The sequence below is a fragment of the Ambystoma mexicanum genome, chromosome 5q (assembly GCF_040938575.1).
Source record: "Ambystoma mexicanum isolate Mex_15411 chromosome 5q, UKY_AmexF1_1, whole genome shotgun sequence".
NCBI classification, from domain to species: domain Eukaryota; kingdom Metazoa; phylum Chordata; class Amphibia; order Caudata; family Ambystomatidae; genus Ambystoma; species Ambystoma mexicanum.
Window position 1 is genome coordinate 49,741,998 of NC_090933.1, and position 16,575 is coordinate 49,758,572.

At 45.0% G+C, this 16,575-nt stretch overlaps 1 protein-coding gene across 1 annotated transcript in view; it reads left to right on the forward strand.

Annotated features, from left to right (window-relative positions):
* The first annotated feature begins 1,949 nt into the window (after positions 1-1,949).
* The window catches only part of MYO10 (myosin X), a 640,382-nt gene continuing 625,756 nt past the window's right edge, over positions 1,950-16,575 (forward strand). The window contains exon 1 of the mRNA XM_069620501.1: positions 1,950-2,417. Coding sequence (XP_069476602.1) covers positions 2,397-2,417 — 21 coding nt within the window. The 5' untranslated portion in view covers positions 1,950-2,396. The remainder of the gene's footprint in view (positions 2,418-16,575) is intronic.

The following is a 16,575-nucleotide window of genomic DNA, read 5'->3' on the forward strand; positions in this document are numbered from 1 at the left end:
GTAATTTGCATCAGTAGCCAATTTCTCCTATGGCTGACACATTTAACTAAAGGCGTGTCTCTAAGCAATCAGAATAAAACATATCTCAAATGAATTTAGGCCCCTCCACCAACCTGTAGAATGTATACCAAAAACGAACATTACTCAATATGTAGCTGTTCACTATCCTAATTACTTGTAGAACTACCTAGACTAAATGCCAGTGTACTTACATGGCTTGACTGTCTATTGCGTATCTCTTCAACTGAGAACGCATCCGCAGGACATTAAAATGAAGAAAAAAAACATTCTGTGACCGACTGACTCACACCTAACCTGAAGCAAAAATCGACATCTCTTACTTTCATCATGGAAAGAGCTACACATTGTAACTCTTTCCCACGAATTTGCCGCTGATCGAGTTAAAGAGATACGCAATAGACAGTCAAGTTATTTATAGAAGTAATTAGGTTAGTGAACAGCTACATAGTGAGTAATTCGGAAATGGGTGAGCGGCCCACAAACATTTTGTTTGCGGGCAGACTGCCTGCAGTAAAACTGCTTGGGCCCCGTTTGGATCGTTCATTGAAAACATGGGCCACAGCAATGTTTGTCCCCCACCTCCATTGTTACGGGTGTGGGGGACACCCCCGCAACCCCTGAGGCCGCAGATACCAAACATGGGGAGCAGGGGACACCCCCACAACCCTCACTCATGTTCTGTATTTTCAGACCCAAATTGTTGGATTTGGATTGCTCATTTAAACTGCCTTGAGGTTCCACGTTTCAATCTCCAAAGATCAGGTGGAATTAGCTTCCCTATCTTGGCAGCTAAACTCTGGAACACGCTTCCTAATGAGCGTAGAGCAGAACCCTCATTCCCGAGATTCAAACACCTTACGAAAACCTGGCAGGACATTTAGCTCTGGGTTCTCTGCTTAATTTGTACATGTATATATAATCTGCTTGTCCTCTAATTGCTATTATCATACCTGTAAATTCTGTATTATACTTTGTAATTATGGTTCTGTCTGTTTTTCCTATGTTGTAACTAAGTGATGCGCCCGGTTGCCCCTGGGCCTGGTGCGCCATACAAATAAATAAAATACAAATAAATTCGTAATGATCATCTCCATTCTAACTTTTTAATTTTTGGACTTTGACGTGTGTGGTACTTGTTATTTTTTATTTTTATTGTTTAAACGAAAAACAGTGAACACTGGGCCGATTCTAGCGCAGTGCAATTAGAACTGCCTGGCTTTGGTGGCAAACTCCAACCACCAGCTTCTAATGTAAAGACAAGAAACTGGTTGCTGTCAAATCTGGGAAACATTTGTAAATACCATTAACTTTAACTCTAACTCGAAGTACATATGGACAAGGATAGAAACCAGAAAAGGTTGGTCGCACAGTAGCCAGGTGGCCAGATCTAAAACTGACGACCCCTGTGCTTGAAGACAACCACTGTAAAGAGACCAGACCGGGCCTTGATGTTGAACAGGCTGGCATCGCTGCTTGGAAAGATATGACATATTTCCGCTTTCTACTTTGAGGAGTCCTGCTTTTAAAAAGAAATATACTATCAGTGGCGGGCTCTGGGTCGTGTTGCCATTTCTCACACAACCTTTTTCAATAGGACACGTGGTACAGTGTTATTGTGGGTCTTTCCCGGTGTGCGTTTTTCGTTTTAACCGATTGAAGCACCTCCTAGGGACTGGTGAGTCCACCCCCCCCACCCACTTCTTTTGGGGTTTCGATCGAGTGCGAGGTTTACTTTATTCTGAGGCGCGCAAGGGTTTCATTCTAAGCCCGCGGGGTAGTATAAGGCCACAGTGTGGCTGCAGCTCCGAGGCTGGGCGGTGGGGGCGCCTGGCACCACCTTCGCCTTCCTCGCGCTCCCAGCCTGGCAGAGCGGTGGGCGGGGCAGGGGGGGGCTCACCTCCGGGGGCGGGGCCTGCACTGCCGGCGTGTGCGCGACCCTGCAGTAGGACACCCGGCAGAAGCAGGGCTGCGCTGTGGCTGCAGTGAGAGGAATCCGTCTGTGTGGAGAGAGAGCCTGCAGCCACCCGTCGGTGCCGTCCCTCGCACGGTGGGCAAATCCTTCCTGTGATCTCTGGCTGAGACGGACCCAGGACGTCCCTTTGCAGCCAGTCCCTGGATGTGCTCGCCGCACACGGCTCGGATCTGAGGGTTGCCCGGGAGGTGTGTGTGTGTGCGTCTACTGCCTGAGGGGGACGAAGCAGAAGGTTTGTGTATGGACGTGGCTGGGGGAGACCGGGATCAGCGGCAATGAGAGCGGTGCTGGGAGGAAGCCCCGCTCGTCCCCGAGGGCTGTGCCGGTGCTGATAGCCGGCTGCGGGGACCTCGCTGCCGGATAGGGGACTGGAGGCCCCTGGAGTCAGACGAATCCGGGAACAATGGACAACTTCTTCAGTGTGGTGAGTGCGCCGTGTAGTCACTGTACCTCTACTGCACAACAGAGTTAGTTTATCCAGAGTAAAGCCCTTTGCCCTAAACTAGCAAGGTACGTATCCAAACTAGACCAGGTCTGGGGCAAGCTGGCAGCAGCTTCTCCAGAAACTCTGATCGGATGATGATAACTGTATGCCACTTCGCGCAGGTCCATTTCCGTGATAGCGGCTTCGTTTTGATTTCAACTTTTGCAAGATTTAGAAATTTGCATGGCAGCAAACTTTCGTATCTCTGTGAATTTAGCTAGGGGAATGGCACGTGTCAAGTCTGAACACTTTTCTGTTTACAAGGTTCTTGGACAAGGAGTCTGATCTCATTTTGAAAACTTGGATACCATGTCTAGACATATGTTAGGTTAAATGTAGTGTATATAAAGTGCAACGTGTCTGGTGATCGGCCTGAGTTTAGTTTTAACCAACTTGAAAGGGGTTCGCTTGCAAGGTGAGGGGTGGATGCTGCAGGCCGCCTTGGTTGGATCGCTTGATTTGATTGGTTCTAAAACGGCGTGCTTTGGGTTCCTGGCTACATGGACATGCCAAATGTACAGTAGCTTGTCCTACAATTGTCCTAAAATACTGGAACTGAGGGCTAACGGCAACATCAAACCAAAATGGTTCCTGTCAATCTTGAAACTCCCAGCAGTCAAATGTATTCATCACCACATTAAAAATTTTTTTTTCATATACAAAGAGAAGGTCATTAAACTATTTCTTTCATCCTACAGGTTACAGTGCAAAATACGTATGACCATACAATCGCAATATAGTGCAAATGCATTCCTGAGAAAAAAATTACCCCTTAGAAGTGCTAGTACACGTGTCAAACATAACCACACAGAATCACTCAAAATATGTAACAGACAGACATAATTCAACATCAAATTACAATGTTTCCCGGAATTAATCATCTAACGCCCCTTTGTTTTGTTTTAGTCCTCTAAAAAAAAGGGCGACCAGAGTTACTTTTTTTATGTGGTGATTAATAAATGTGACTGTTGGAAGTTTCAAGATTGACAGGAACAATGTTTTGTCAGATTGTAAATGTATATGCCGACAGCTAGCTCAATGCACGTGCTTTCGCCGTGTGTAGCTTGGCCTGCGGGTCCATGGTTGTACCCAAGCACCTGCATGTGCTGCTCTCTGTGCCCAAGGGTGGCATCTACATGTGCATTGACTTCTGGAGCCCTCTGGGTGCCCTAAAGTCTGACAAATAGATGCCAGAATACATGGGCACCCACCGCCTGTATCAATCCGGATCTGTGTGTATGCTGGCGCCTGGCTATCTTTGCCCTGTTTTTACGCGTGCCCTGCTTCCTAGATATACATGTGTCCTGCATTCACTCGCATCTGCATCTGCCTGCGAGTCACGATGCCTGCTTCTACATGTGCCGCGACGTTTAGTAGCTATATGCTTCCCAATGTACATGTCTATACATATACTGACTTCTGGTTCACTTGAGCTGTTGCCAGTTTGTGTACATACTCTGACCTCTGGATGTATAGGCAACTGACCAGTTCACAGATATATGTATTTACCACAGAAATGGTTTCAGTTTACCCGGGGCTGAACTACAGACAGGGTTCAGAACTTTACTACGAGACCCGTTTCCTGTTTCCTCAGTGGAGGAAGTAAGTCGGCACGTAGTGTCGGTCCGCGGACTGCATAGTACTGCCGTCTAGTGATTTTGGGCCTGATTCATGGAATATTTGCCCAGTTCAAAGTAAATTTGCACTGCTGAAAAGTGATTTTGCACTGCCAACACAAACCCTGATTCAGGAAACCTTGCAAATGGTATTTTTGCATTTCAAAGTCCCGGAAAAGTAATTTTGTACTGCAAAAATGACTATGCGCTGACTTTGCCTGGCAAAAATACACTTTGCACGGTTCCATAAATCAGGGTTTGTGTCGGCAGTGCAAAGTCAATTTTCAGCAATGCAAAGTCACTTTAAACGGGGCAAATATTCCATGAATTGGGCCCTTTGTCTTTACACGTCTGTCTTCCCTCAGATGGTTATCATTACTCAGTTATTAAAGCATGTGTTGCTGTGACTGGGGCGGGGGGGCAAAATGATACCCCACTACTCTCTTAACCTACCTCTCATCTGCCTGATACCTAGCTATGTTGGTTGTTCTTAATCTATGTATGTCCACTTGTCCCTGGTGACTATTCCATTTACTGCTCCCCACAACCCGCACAGAATGTCCCTCAAACTCAACCCCATTGTAAGATGCTCACTGCTTCCCCGTCAAATCTGATTTCTTATCCATTGTACGTTCTTTTGTGATCAAACGAACATTGTTCCTCCCTGTATACAAATAAACAAATTCTATGCTGCCCAAAATACTTCCGGGAAAGGGGTTCTACCAAACTAAGGGCTGGGGGCATGGCACGTAGCTACTTCAGGAGAAGTGGTGATGTAGAAATCCACACCAATACACATGTTTATATAGAGCTTGCTGATACAGTTGCAGGGCTTCTTAGAACTATAAATAAGACAGTGGTATATATATATATATATATATATATATATATATATATATATATATATATATTTGTATTAAGCGCCGCCCTTGGAAAGGCATGAGCCCAGGCAGCACTCACAAGAGTAAACTTGAAGGTTTCTCCAAATTTATTGCAGCTAACGCAATACCCCACTGAACTATTTTACAAATTTGACCACTCTTGTATTGTCATCAAAAGGGTGGTTTACAGACAATATTAGTTACGCTGGACTTTCATAGGTATGGTATGTGAGAGGTGCATTGGAAATATGTAACGTTTGAGGCATAAGTGGGAATAAAGTGATTTGCACAGACGTACTCCATTTTTGGCCAAGTGCAAATAATAATGAGCAGTGCATGTCATGCGTTCCATACACTTTCTACATGCAACCACCCACAAAACAAAATCAACCTCAGAAAGATGAAAGGCTAAGCCAGCTGAGCTTTCCCTGCTCTGAAACCTTCAACCTGCAGATCGCAGCAGATGGCACATAACCCACTGACCTATCTTACAAGCATAGCCATGTCGGAATTAGAACCCAAGTCTTCGGAATCCAAGGGGAGCCACCTAAACATAAAACCACATTGCTTTTGAGTCATGGCTGTCAAGATGCATGTGATTAGGGCTTAGGATACACAAGAACCTGGGCATCAGGCCAATGTTTGCTGTGCAACTTTTGGATACATTGCAAGTAATGGCTAGTTGTCCTTTTTTTTCTAGAGACAACTCCTACAATATTGAATTTTCATTTGATATTGACTGTGTGCATAGCAGACAACCGTTAACTTCAACTTTTAAGTGTTGCCAGTTTGGTTTTCGCTCTCTAAGCGTTTGCCCGGCTGGTGTGTGAGTTTCACAGCAGTAGGTGAAGAGTTCTGTTGCCTGCATGTGAGCTCAACTAATGCAGCCAGGCTGACGTCTCTGCTCATTAGATCGTGGTGCTCCAGTAATAGACATGAATTCCAATACAGAGAGACACTCTTTGATTCGCTGGAGTCGGTCTCTTTGTAATCTTCCGCTTGTGACATCACAATTGCTCGATTCTATCTTAATTGTTTACTTGTGAGGTCCAAAGCTCAAGGGAGGCGGGGGCAGCCCGTGCAAGAACACCTTACACTGGGACAAAGGCCGCCTGGTTGCTTTACCACAGCTCACTTCTCAAAACACAATTCGGCCCTTCCAAACACTTATTTAAAAGGGAGGCATATATATAGCCTAATGTTGGTATTTTATAGAATAAGGTACTCCAATGAATTGCATGTTCATTTCCAACTCAGATTGATGTTCTGTGCCTGCATTCTGCCCCTTGTTTGATTTGTGGAGTGATCAAATAACACTTTCTCAGTGGGCCCACTGTAACATCCCTAGACGTACTTAAAAAAAAAAACATCTTTGGGATATTGTGTTTAAATCCGTGTTTAATTGAAGCTCTCCAGCACTACAGTTTCCAGCATGCTTTAGTTTGTTAATTAAATCCCTGAACTGAAAAAGTGGTGGCCAAGTAGCACAGGGTCACCCAGTTTCTCTGGCACAAACCTCACATTGCTTAGTGCGTTAAGACACCCATAAAAGCCATAGTTGTGCACAGAACGAGCCATGAAACACAAAGTGGTGATTAAATAAATTGCCTAATGTGCAGCACCTTAGTAAATGACGTCACAGCGTATGAAGCCACAACAAGGCATTCAGCCTCCTTCTATTCCATGCACTTCTCCCCAATGCACTTTCACGGCGGAATGCCACAAGTCCTAATAGGATCACAAATGTATGTTACTGTTTTAGCCATTGTTATTATTTCCCATGAACCCTTCCCATTTAGCCTTGTGGCACTTTGAAACACAATTCTGTTGTATTAAGCGCCTTACTTATTTATTGTGCACATTTGATATTTTGGCAGCGTATTTATTGGACAATTTCCTCGCTCTGGTTATTTTTCTGTTAACTTTTTTTGAAAGTCCAATGCTTTTTTGTTTAGTGCACTTCCTTCTAAGGGGAAAGAAAGGTAAATTGAACTAAATGTGCATCTTTCACTTTAAGATATGCTCACTTATTGTGCGTGTATTCTTTGGTGCCAGCTTTTGGTTTTCACTATGGGGGCAAACTGAGGGAAGCGAGAAAGCCATACTCATCCCCATGTCAAAACACCACATTTTACAGCACATGTTGCTGCAGGAATAGGACAGAAGACACACGATTTACAGAAAGGTCTAAAAGTATAACATCTCAGCAACAGTTTCCTAACCCACTCAGTTGCCTTTGCAACTTTCTGCTATAGGATCTCCTACTATTCTACACCAGCAAACAGTTTTGGCCTGCTCAACCCCTTCAATAACGTCTCAGGGGGCTACGTTAATGAGGCTCATTTCTCATTTTGTAGTAAGCAGCACTTGATAAAATGTGGTTTATCATTTGCTAATTTTTTTTTGTTGACAGTCATATAATCCTTCTCTGTAACTTCTGAAATAAAAGCATATTGCTAATTTGGACAAAATTTATATTTTATTTATTTTTACATGTATAAAGCGCACTAAGCCTATAGGCATCTAGGCGCTAGTATTGCCTAAATAGGCACAAAATAAAAAAAGGAGAAACTTCTGCAAAAACAGCAGTTACTTTCAGTTAGCAAAACACAATCAACATATTTTTGAAATGCCTTCCACAGATAGGGTTTTCAAACCAAAGTTTCAAAGAGACCTTTTTGCAAACAGTATTTCTACCAATTATATCTGGGAAGAGATGTGTTCAAGCTCCTGAATTGCAGACTGGTCTCAAATCCTGGCTTCTCCACTTAACCAATGTGTGTGCTCCCAGACAAATTCTCTTATCAATCTATACCTTATCTTAAATCAGAAGTATGTACAAGGTATTCAGCTGTCTGCTACTTCAAAACAAAGTGCCTCACTTCTGATATTGCCACATAGGTCAATATTAATATTAGCAATTCATATACTGGATGTCACAGTGTATTTGTCTGCTACCTCACGCATGGCAAAAGGTTCCTAGTTCAACTTCCCATGATACCTTTTGCGTATGAAAGGCTCATTCTGTGATATCACTGATCTTACTATTTATGCAAATTAGGGGGACCCACACCTCTTTTGCCGCCCAGGGCCCTGCAGATCCTAGGGCCGGCCCTGGTCCCAACCACTTCCGCAGTCAGGGAAGATTCCTCATTATGGAGCGGTATACGCAAAACCTCTTTGGCGTAAATGCAAAGTGCAAAGGTTTCGTTATACCGGCTTATTTTGCGATGAACAGTGCCGAGTTTGGTGCCTGGCTGTGCGTTTGCCCGGCCAGCAGGTCATTGACTGCTGGCTATTGTCACACTGCACAGGCTTTGCTTATGAAGTGGCTCGAAGACATAAAGAAGTGGGACTTGTTTCTAAGCACTTATTTCTTGGGCTGATAGTGGATCTGATGGAAGTGAGATGAAGCCATTGGCTCCGGCTTCCACAATGTATTCCAGCCGCAGATCCAATGAAAGAACTGAGGTCAACTGGATCTGCAACCGGACCACTAGACATGCATGTCCCCTTTATTCAAGTGCACGTGCACAGGTGTTGAATGAGTACACAGGCAGGGGTGGACTGGGAACCAACAGAGGCCCTGGATTTAATTTTCAACGTGGGCCCACATTACACATTTTCACCAAGCCCAACCCTTTTCCTAAGGGAAAATTTGGAAATACCACACACAAAAGGCACTGGGTGCAGAGGCCTACAGGGAAATCTCCAGAGTGCCCTACAGCCAGTCCACCCCTGTACACAGTTAACCTAAGCAGTGGACGCCAACGCCTGGGCAGACACCTTTCCCTTGCACTCTGTGAAAAGCACTATTTATTGGGCGGTCCATCCGAGACTGACACATGGATGTAAGCATGTCTGAACGGTGCAGTGAGTATAAGGTGGTGCTGGAAGATTCCCGCCGAGACTCGCGTGGCCCACCTCGCAGCAGTGAGAATGTTGGGCAGTGTGCAAAGCAACTGCCTTCATGGCCCAGATGTGCGCTTTCAGATAATAACAGTCATGCAGTGACGGGAAGACTGCTGTAGGCCTGCTCCTCCTCTTGTCCTGATCCCGAGCTTTAGCATGCGGCACGTGGTATTTTAATTCATTTGTGGTTGTTCACAGGCACTTTGATCTCTTCATAGAAGCTTTGATATCTCTCAACAAGCTAGCAGCAGTCTGCGTCATCACTGGGTATTTAAACAGTTTCGCTTTAATGTATGTCCAGCTTCACAACTGTAAACCCCAACGTTGTTTTTTCCCTTCGAGCTGCTAAACAATGCTGTTGGGGCGTCTGAAAACATTGTCTCAAAGGCGGATGTCCTGGAGAGTTCCCGCCATCAAAAATATTCTTTGTGTAGGTGGAGAGGGGGAGACAGGGGCTCTTTTTCATCAAATTGCACGTTTTGCAACACATTAATTAACTCTTTATAGCAGAGTTGTCCTTGAGGGCAGGATCCATGTAGGATTTTCGGGACACCCCTCATTAATATTCATGAGATACATTTGCGTACAATAACTCTAGATCAGTGGTCTTCAAAAAAATTTGGACTGGGCCACCCCTGAGCAAAATTTGGGCAGGCCGGGCTCCCCCAATAAGACCAAATGGACAGTATGTACAAATGGCTATGAACTATTGTGTGCCATCACCGCACCCTACTCCCAGTATAGTCCCTGAGCTCTCCCACCAGTATAGTCGCTGGGCTCCCTCATCCCACTCCTACCCAGTCCCTGGGCTCTCCCCACCCCATCACAGACGCTGGGCTTTCCCCACCATCCTCACACCACAATCCAGTGCTCCCACCCATCCTGCTGGCATCACAGTCCCTGGGCTCCCCCACCCAGTTCCCAACACAGTCTGAGGGCCAGTGGGAGCATAGGGATTGGGGGGGTTCCCCCCTTGAATTTTTTTTAAATAATGGGTTAAAATGTTGTATTTTAGAGCATACATTAAAAAAAATGGGTAAAAAGCCGAACAGTTTGTAATTGACGCTGGGGCGGGGGGTGGGGGGGGCACAGGGGAAAGCATGGTATTTTTGACTGGACATCTATGATTGATAAAAGAAATACCATCCCTCTCCCCTGGACTCCACAGCGCCTCAGAAGGAGAGCTGGTTTTGGCAGGTGGGTAGGGGGATTGTGCAACAAAGGCATTTTTAAAATGTCTTTGTTGTACAACCCTCCTTCCCCTCTCTACCCCCCCACTCGCCAAAATCAGCTCAATGGACAAAAACACACACACACACACACACATCTTCACACAGCAATCACTCTTATCATTCATACAAGCACCCATTCCCATACACTCATTCATAACACAAGCACACACGCATCCATACACATATTTAAATAAAAAAATAAATGAACATAAACGTACCTTCTACAGGGACCTGCACGTGGGTGCTGAAATGCCCCACTCCATGTTGCTCTGTCTGTATGTGCAAAGAGGCGCAGGAGCTCCCCCACGCACAAACAGACATGCAGTGCCCCAGCCAGCATTTCCAATGAGCTATGCAAGGATGGCGAAGCAAGACGCCTCCAGCCTTGCATGGCTCAGTGAGCATGTGCGGCTGGGGAACTGGACTGTCAAAGGGTAACAGTATTTCCCTTTGACAGTTCAGCCAGCCCAGGAGCGCTCCCTCAGCTGGAAAAAGCAGCTGAGGGAGTGCTCAATGTTTCACTGGGCTGGCTCTGGCTCCTCCATAATGGTTGAGGGGGCTACTGGGTGGACACCCCCTTGCCCATAATGGATGAGCTGCCAGGCTTGGACTGGCATATAGGGCAATAGGGCAATGCCTGTACCAAAAATGCTAAATGCTAGTTTACAAGTGTCAAAATGGGGCACTTCTTTTGGCCAATGTGGGGCAGTTTGATGAGTTACTTCTCTATGCTGCGAGTAGTTTTGACCATTGTTGCTGAATAAAGTCTTTAAATATCACAATTTGCTTACATTTTAACAAAAAGCACTCCATTTGATACTATTCAAACAGTCTGTGCGTAAAGGAATGAATATCCATTTGCAACTGTGGGCCACTTTTTAATTGATGCCTGAGACAGTTTTATGGTCCAGTCCAACCATGTAAGCCTCCCCTGCCCATATCCCCAATCTAAAATAAAATGTAAAATTATTATTATTATTCTTTTTTTTTTAACTTTTCATGCTGGGCTCTTGCACCAGCCCCCCACCCCCTGGGATACGGCCGCGCCCCCTGGGGGGGCACGCCCCACAGTTTGAAGACCTCTGCTCTAGATGTATGCACATTTTTGCTCATGAATATTAATTAGGGAGATCATGAAAACTCATCAGGTTTCTGGCCCTCGAGGCCTGGAGTTTAACAACCCTGCTTTAAAGCCACACTTTCAGCTGTGTCCCTTTTGCTTCATGGCAAAACCTCAACTGCAAATGGAGGCAAACCCTGGCAGTAGGGGGCGGCAACACCGTTAAAGGAGACGGGGCAGGTCCAGCAGGAGAGATTTTGGTGCTCTGCTAAGTGAGGTCATCAGCCATTGCACACCACTGGAAGTGTTTTTTTTTTTGTGCAGTTCAGCATGCTGGAAAACACGGCTTACACGCCACTGAGGTGGTCTGAGACGAGATCTCCTCACCGGCCACGCTGTCGCCCTGTGCCTGTGGAAGAGCCACCTGTTTTAAATGGGGGCGGATGCAGTAGCAGATGGGGTACTCCAAAAAGGATTCCTTAGTCCGCGTCATTTGCCCCTATGGCTAGACCAGGTGAGCGGGGGCGGACTGGTGACGTTGTAAGACCAGCACTCACCAGAGTATTCCGACCTGGTAGGGGCCACAGGTTTTGGTGGGCAATGGGATCAGTAGACAGACAGCTCACGTTTGGGTTGACGGTCTCCTAGTATCGATCCCAGGGTGCGGTGGGCCCGCAACGCCAAACAATCGTTGAAGGATTTGAATTGATATTTGTTATTTCATGAATTGTAATGACTAATTTGTGTGATGTCAAGTTTCATTTGGGATTAAATGCGGGCAAGTTACTCCAAAGAAAAGACGGTCTCCTGTCTTCTTGCAGGGCTGTAGCCTTTGCGTGTCTCTTCTAGTAGACTGTCTGATTATTGGACAGACTGTCTAATCTATGGCACGGAACAACTTTTGAACTATTCGAGTTTTCATTTAGTGCTAACATCAATTCTTGATTATATATTTTAGGATTCAACTATTTGTGTTCCACATGTGTCTTTTTTACTTAGTATTTTTCCAATTTGAAAAGATTATAATTTCTCTTTGGTGATTTGTGTATGTACTTTGCAACTTCTTATATTTATGTATTAAGTGACTTGTTCACACATATATTGAATTTTGTGTCTAGGGGATTTCTATTTATCAGCACTTGAATAGATGGTCATTTTGTTGATCTAATGTCTCTTGTAAAATTGCCGAACCTTAAACACACATTTGTACTGCTTTATAATCGTCAGCCCTGGCGTTGATGGTTGTAATGGGGCACACCTACCCTTTGGTTTATATAAGGTAGATGAAGTGTCAGGAAATGTCTCATGGTATGTGTGATGAATCAAATTCCGGGGTAACAGTGGTCCAGGGGTAAATATCTGTTTCTAGACCATCAATCAGCCCCACACCTGTAATACACCAGAATGGATCCAAACAGATTGCATTAAACAAGCATACAATTAAAATGATAAACCTCCTGTTCCAATTTTGGCAGCGCGGACGCAATGGCAAGTTTATCTCCTCTAAAAGTTGTGGATCGTTGGTTATTTGCACCACAGCGAAAATACATGTATTACTCAATGATAAAAGTAGCGTCCAGTCAAGGTTGTATAAAAAGATAACATTTATTATTATCACAACACACTGTCTTATACAACCGACCCTGTATTGGAATGCAGGGGATAGACAGTTTCTAAGAAGGAAAAGGGATGCACTCTGGATACTGACGGGAGGGTAGTTGGTATGGTTAATAACCACAATAGTTTGTTAAGGCTTCTTTGCTTCAGCAGAAAGGAAAAAAGTGATCTTAAAATGTCTGTAAGGGCTTTCCGGGAACCACAGTGCACCTTTTGCTGAAGTTGTTCTTGGTGCTAGGCGGTGTCGAGTCGGCTTCATGGCACTTTGCAGGGTTCTGCGACAGAGTTCGAGACGGGAGTCAGTGGCAAGTATCAGGCGGCAAGACGGTTCGGCGAGCGAAGCTTGACGAACGGCTGCAGGCTGGCCTTCACAGCAACTCTGAGTCAGGAATCGTCTCAGTGCTGATCGGCAGCTCTGAAGCACTGCTTGAGATGTCCTGGTTTCTTTCAGCAACTGCGGCTTGACGGCCGGTCACATTGCATATAGAGGAACTCGACAGGCTCGACAATGTCCTTTAAGCTACACGTTGGTAGATGCTTGTCATTGCACTTCTCACAGCTTCATCAATGGGCGTGCATTGTCCTTTAAGGCGAGTGGCCCCAAGCGAGGGAGTGCGTTGTAGCCAGCTGCTCTGTCCTTGGTTTTGGGTTGAGAGACCTTCGGCAGGCCCTGTCCAGGAAGCTTGCTGCAGGGCCTAGCAAAGCACACTGTGTGCTGGCTGGGTACTGGTTCTGAAGCGGCTGGAGGGTCCTCTGAGTTCTTTTCTCTCTGTTCCCTGGGAGAAGTTAAGGGGAGGGATCTTGCTTCCCTTGTTGGATGCACTTGCCATTCCTTCCCTGGCGGAAGCTGTAAGGCAGATTGTGCCTTCAGCCAGGGTCCAAGGATGAGTTCTTCTTTCAAAGTCTTCAGATGATCTCCTTAAAAGAGGGGGCTCCAGCCCTCTTTTAAAGCCAAGCGGGCCACAGTGATTGGTGTAGTCTGAGTCTACCATAGTGAACCAATCTTGGGGTGCCTACCAACAATTTTCTAAATGAGTGAGGTCATGACCAGAGGGCTTTGCAACAGGAAACGGTAAAGGGATGAAACGGACACAAAGGCTGTCCCAAAACCAATATGGAGGAAACCACCTCTCAACAGAAAGAGCTCTGGGCTCACTCCCTTGTGATACTAGGTCCCACCCACCTTCCTGTCTGCTGTGATCAAAGAGTCTCTCTGTGGTTCCTGATTAAATCGGCAGGTCTCCATTAAATATGCTGAGAGAACAGACTCTCTGGCTTCCGCAAACCACATTCTGGTATCTTATGAATGGGGTCCCCCTAGCAGGGGTAGCCTACTGCACAGCCATGTCAGTTCACTGTCATTGATAATGGGGGCAGGAGTGGGCTTCAGTTTGACAGTTACATTTGAAAGGTTGTTGGGTTTCTTGTCTCCTTTGTTATCCTCTGCAGCCTGGCCCCGTGGGGGCCTGTTTGGAATACCCTCTGTATGTTAATCGCTGCCACATGCTGCAGGGCCTACCAATAGAGTAGGACAGTTCCATGGAGCCTTTGCCAGTTAATCAGGGTGTCCATGGCAGGGGGAAGTTGGTCTTCCCCTGCCTTGGGATGACATTGTGCCCTCCTCTGCTGTCACATTCTCACTCAATATGACAGTGGTGGACTGTACATGTAGGCGGTGTCCAGCCCTGAGTACACAGGTCTATGTTTTTGTGGTGTGAGCATAGTAAAATGTGTGTGGATTAGCCCCATACATTTTCCTGAGGTCGGTCTAGCATTATCCATCTATTTAAACATTTCAAACAAGCCCAGGCGAGCCCACGCCCATCATGCGGATTGTCAAATTCTTCACAGTATGGGTTTGGGTAAGTGTTAAAGAAAGGGATACAGAGGTTGGAAAGGGCTGGTGATGTTGTTGAATTATAGTGGTTAGGATAAACCTACTGGTTATGGTAAAGTAAACATTAGGGTAAGTGTTAGAGTTGCAGATAGGGTAAGTTAGTATTACAGCAAGGGTTTGAGTTAGGGCAAAGGCTATGTACCTTGTGGCTAACTGGTAATGGGATTGCAGGTAGGTTCACTGTTCATTTTCTATTTATTTTGCATTCAGTAATATGCAACTAAAATACATTAGCACGTTGAAGGGTTAGTGCTCTGTGAGAGTTCAAGGTAGAATAGGGGTTGTAATTGGAGTTTAGGGAAGGATTAGGAATGGAATTAAGGTGATTGTGGAGGTTTCGTTTGAAGTTTGGGTCATATTTAGGGTTGCTGCCTTGTGCATTTAAAAATAGCATTTTTGGCGACCTTATAAACTGGCAACATTTTCACATTTTGCATTGTTTGTATTGAAGAACTACATTTTTTTTAAACTACTATTTGCTAACTACATTTTCACATGACTGCATTTTCCTAGGGACATTTTCACACAAAACCCATCTGAGCACCTGCCTTCTGACTGTTGAGCAGCTGCTCCTAGCAGCCTAGTCTGCCAATAAAACCAGGACAGACTAGCACCAAGACGTAGTGTAAATGTCAGATTGTGTGCATAAAAAATGCAGCGTAGCACAACACTTACACCTGCAGTGGTCTCTGAAAAGGAGGGACACTTCGGCTCTTCCTGACCTGAAAGTGATTGCATCCCACAAGTGAGCCATAGGAGCATAGAAGAGGGGCCTTTTTCAATATCTTCCTCAAAGACAGATTGTTTGCCTACTACACATCTTGGTCACTGAACAGCATAAATGTATAGATCCTATGCTGCAGGACGACCGCTGCGTTTGGGAGTTCAAAAGTTCTGCCTCACATATTCAACATTTCACGGCACATACCTGACCTTTAAGGAACACTCTGTACAGGGATTTGCATACCCTAATGTAGGACTTGTGAGGAGTTCGGAATTAAACTCTAAAGTTAGAATGGTTTTGGCCAAAGACTTTTATTGATAAATAAGAAGGGGTTGGGAAAATACCTCGCTGTCCCTGAACTAGAGGTGTTTCCCTACCTAAACTCAAAACTAAGTATCTGTCACCATGAGAATGTCCAAAACAAAAACATCCAGTGTTCAAAGTACTATTCTGACCCTCACATTTTAAGTGATAATGTCTTTGGCCTTCAGTGTTTTAGAAATGTTTGGATGGGCAAAGCAGTAAGTAACTCCAACAAAAAGTCTCTTACGGCTATAGTTCCTTATTCCAGAGGGTGTCCCCATTCCCCTGGAACCTTCTTCATGTATTCTTAACAATGACAGTTCTTGTCTTTTCCTTTTATCAGTACAAAAACATAATGTGCTTGGAGTTCTCCGGATGGTGCACTCTCTTGTCAGGGGTTCTATGCTCTCTTATATTCTGTTTAATATTGCCCTTTCTCTAGTCCTGATATTTCTCCTCGGGACATCCTTATTCCTAGAAAACACAATTTTAATTCGGATATTTCTTTTTAGGATTTCTTCAGCTTTTAAACCTTTCTTGGGCCTCCCTGGTGTCCTTTTCTGCCAGTGCCTCTTCTATTTACAATCATTCACTTCTAAAAGCTTGGTATTTTTACTTGACAGTACTTCTTGTGTTCATAAAGTTGTAGTTGCCTGGTATACTTTCTTGCCAGGGCTTTGCCTGTTCACACACTCGTAATTACCTGGTATACTCTCCTGCCAGGGCTTCCTGTATTCACACACTCGTAATTGCACACACTTGTCTGTAATTTCATTCTTGACAATTCACTACATTAGCCCTTCTGTTTAATTTATTTTGTCCATGGAGTATTGCATCATTAGTGTTTTGCTCGCAC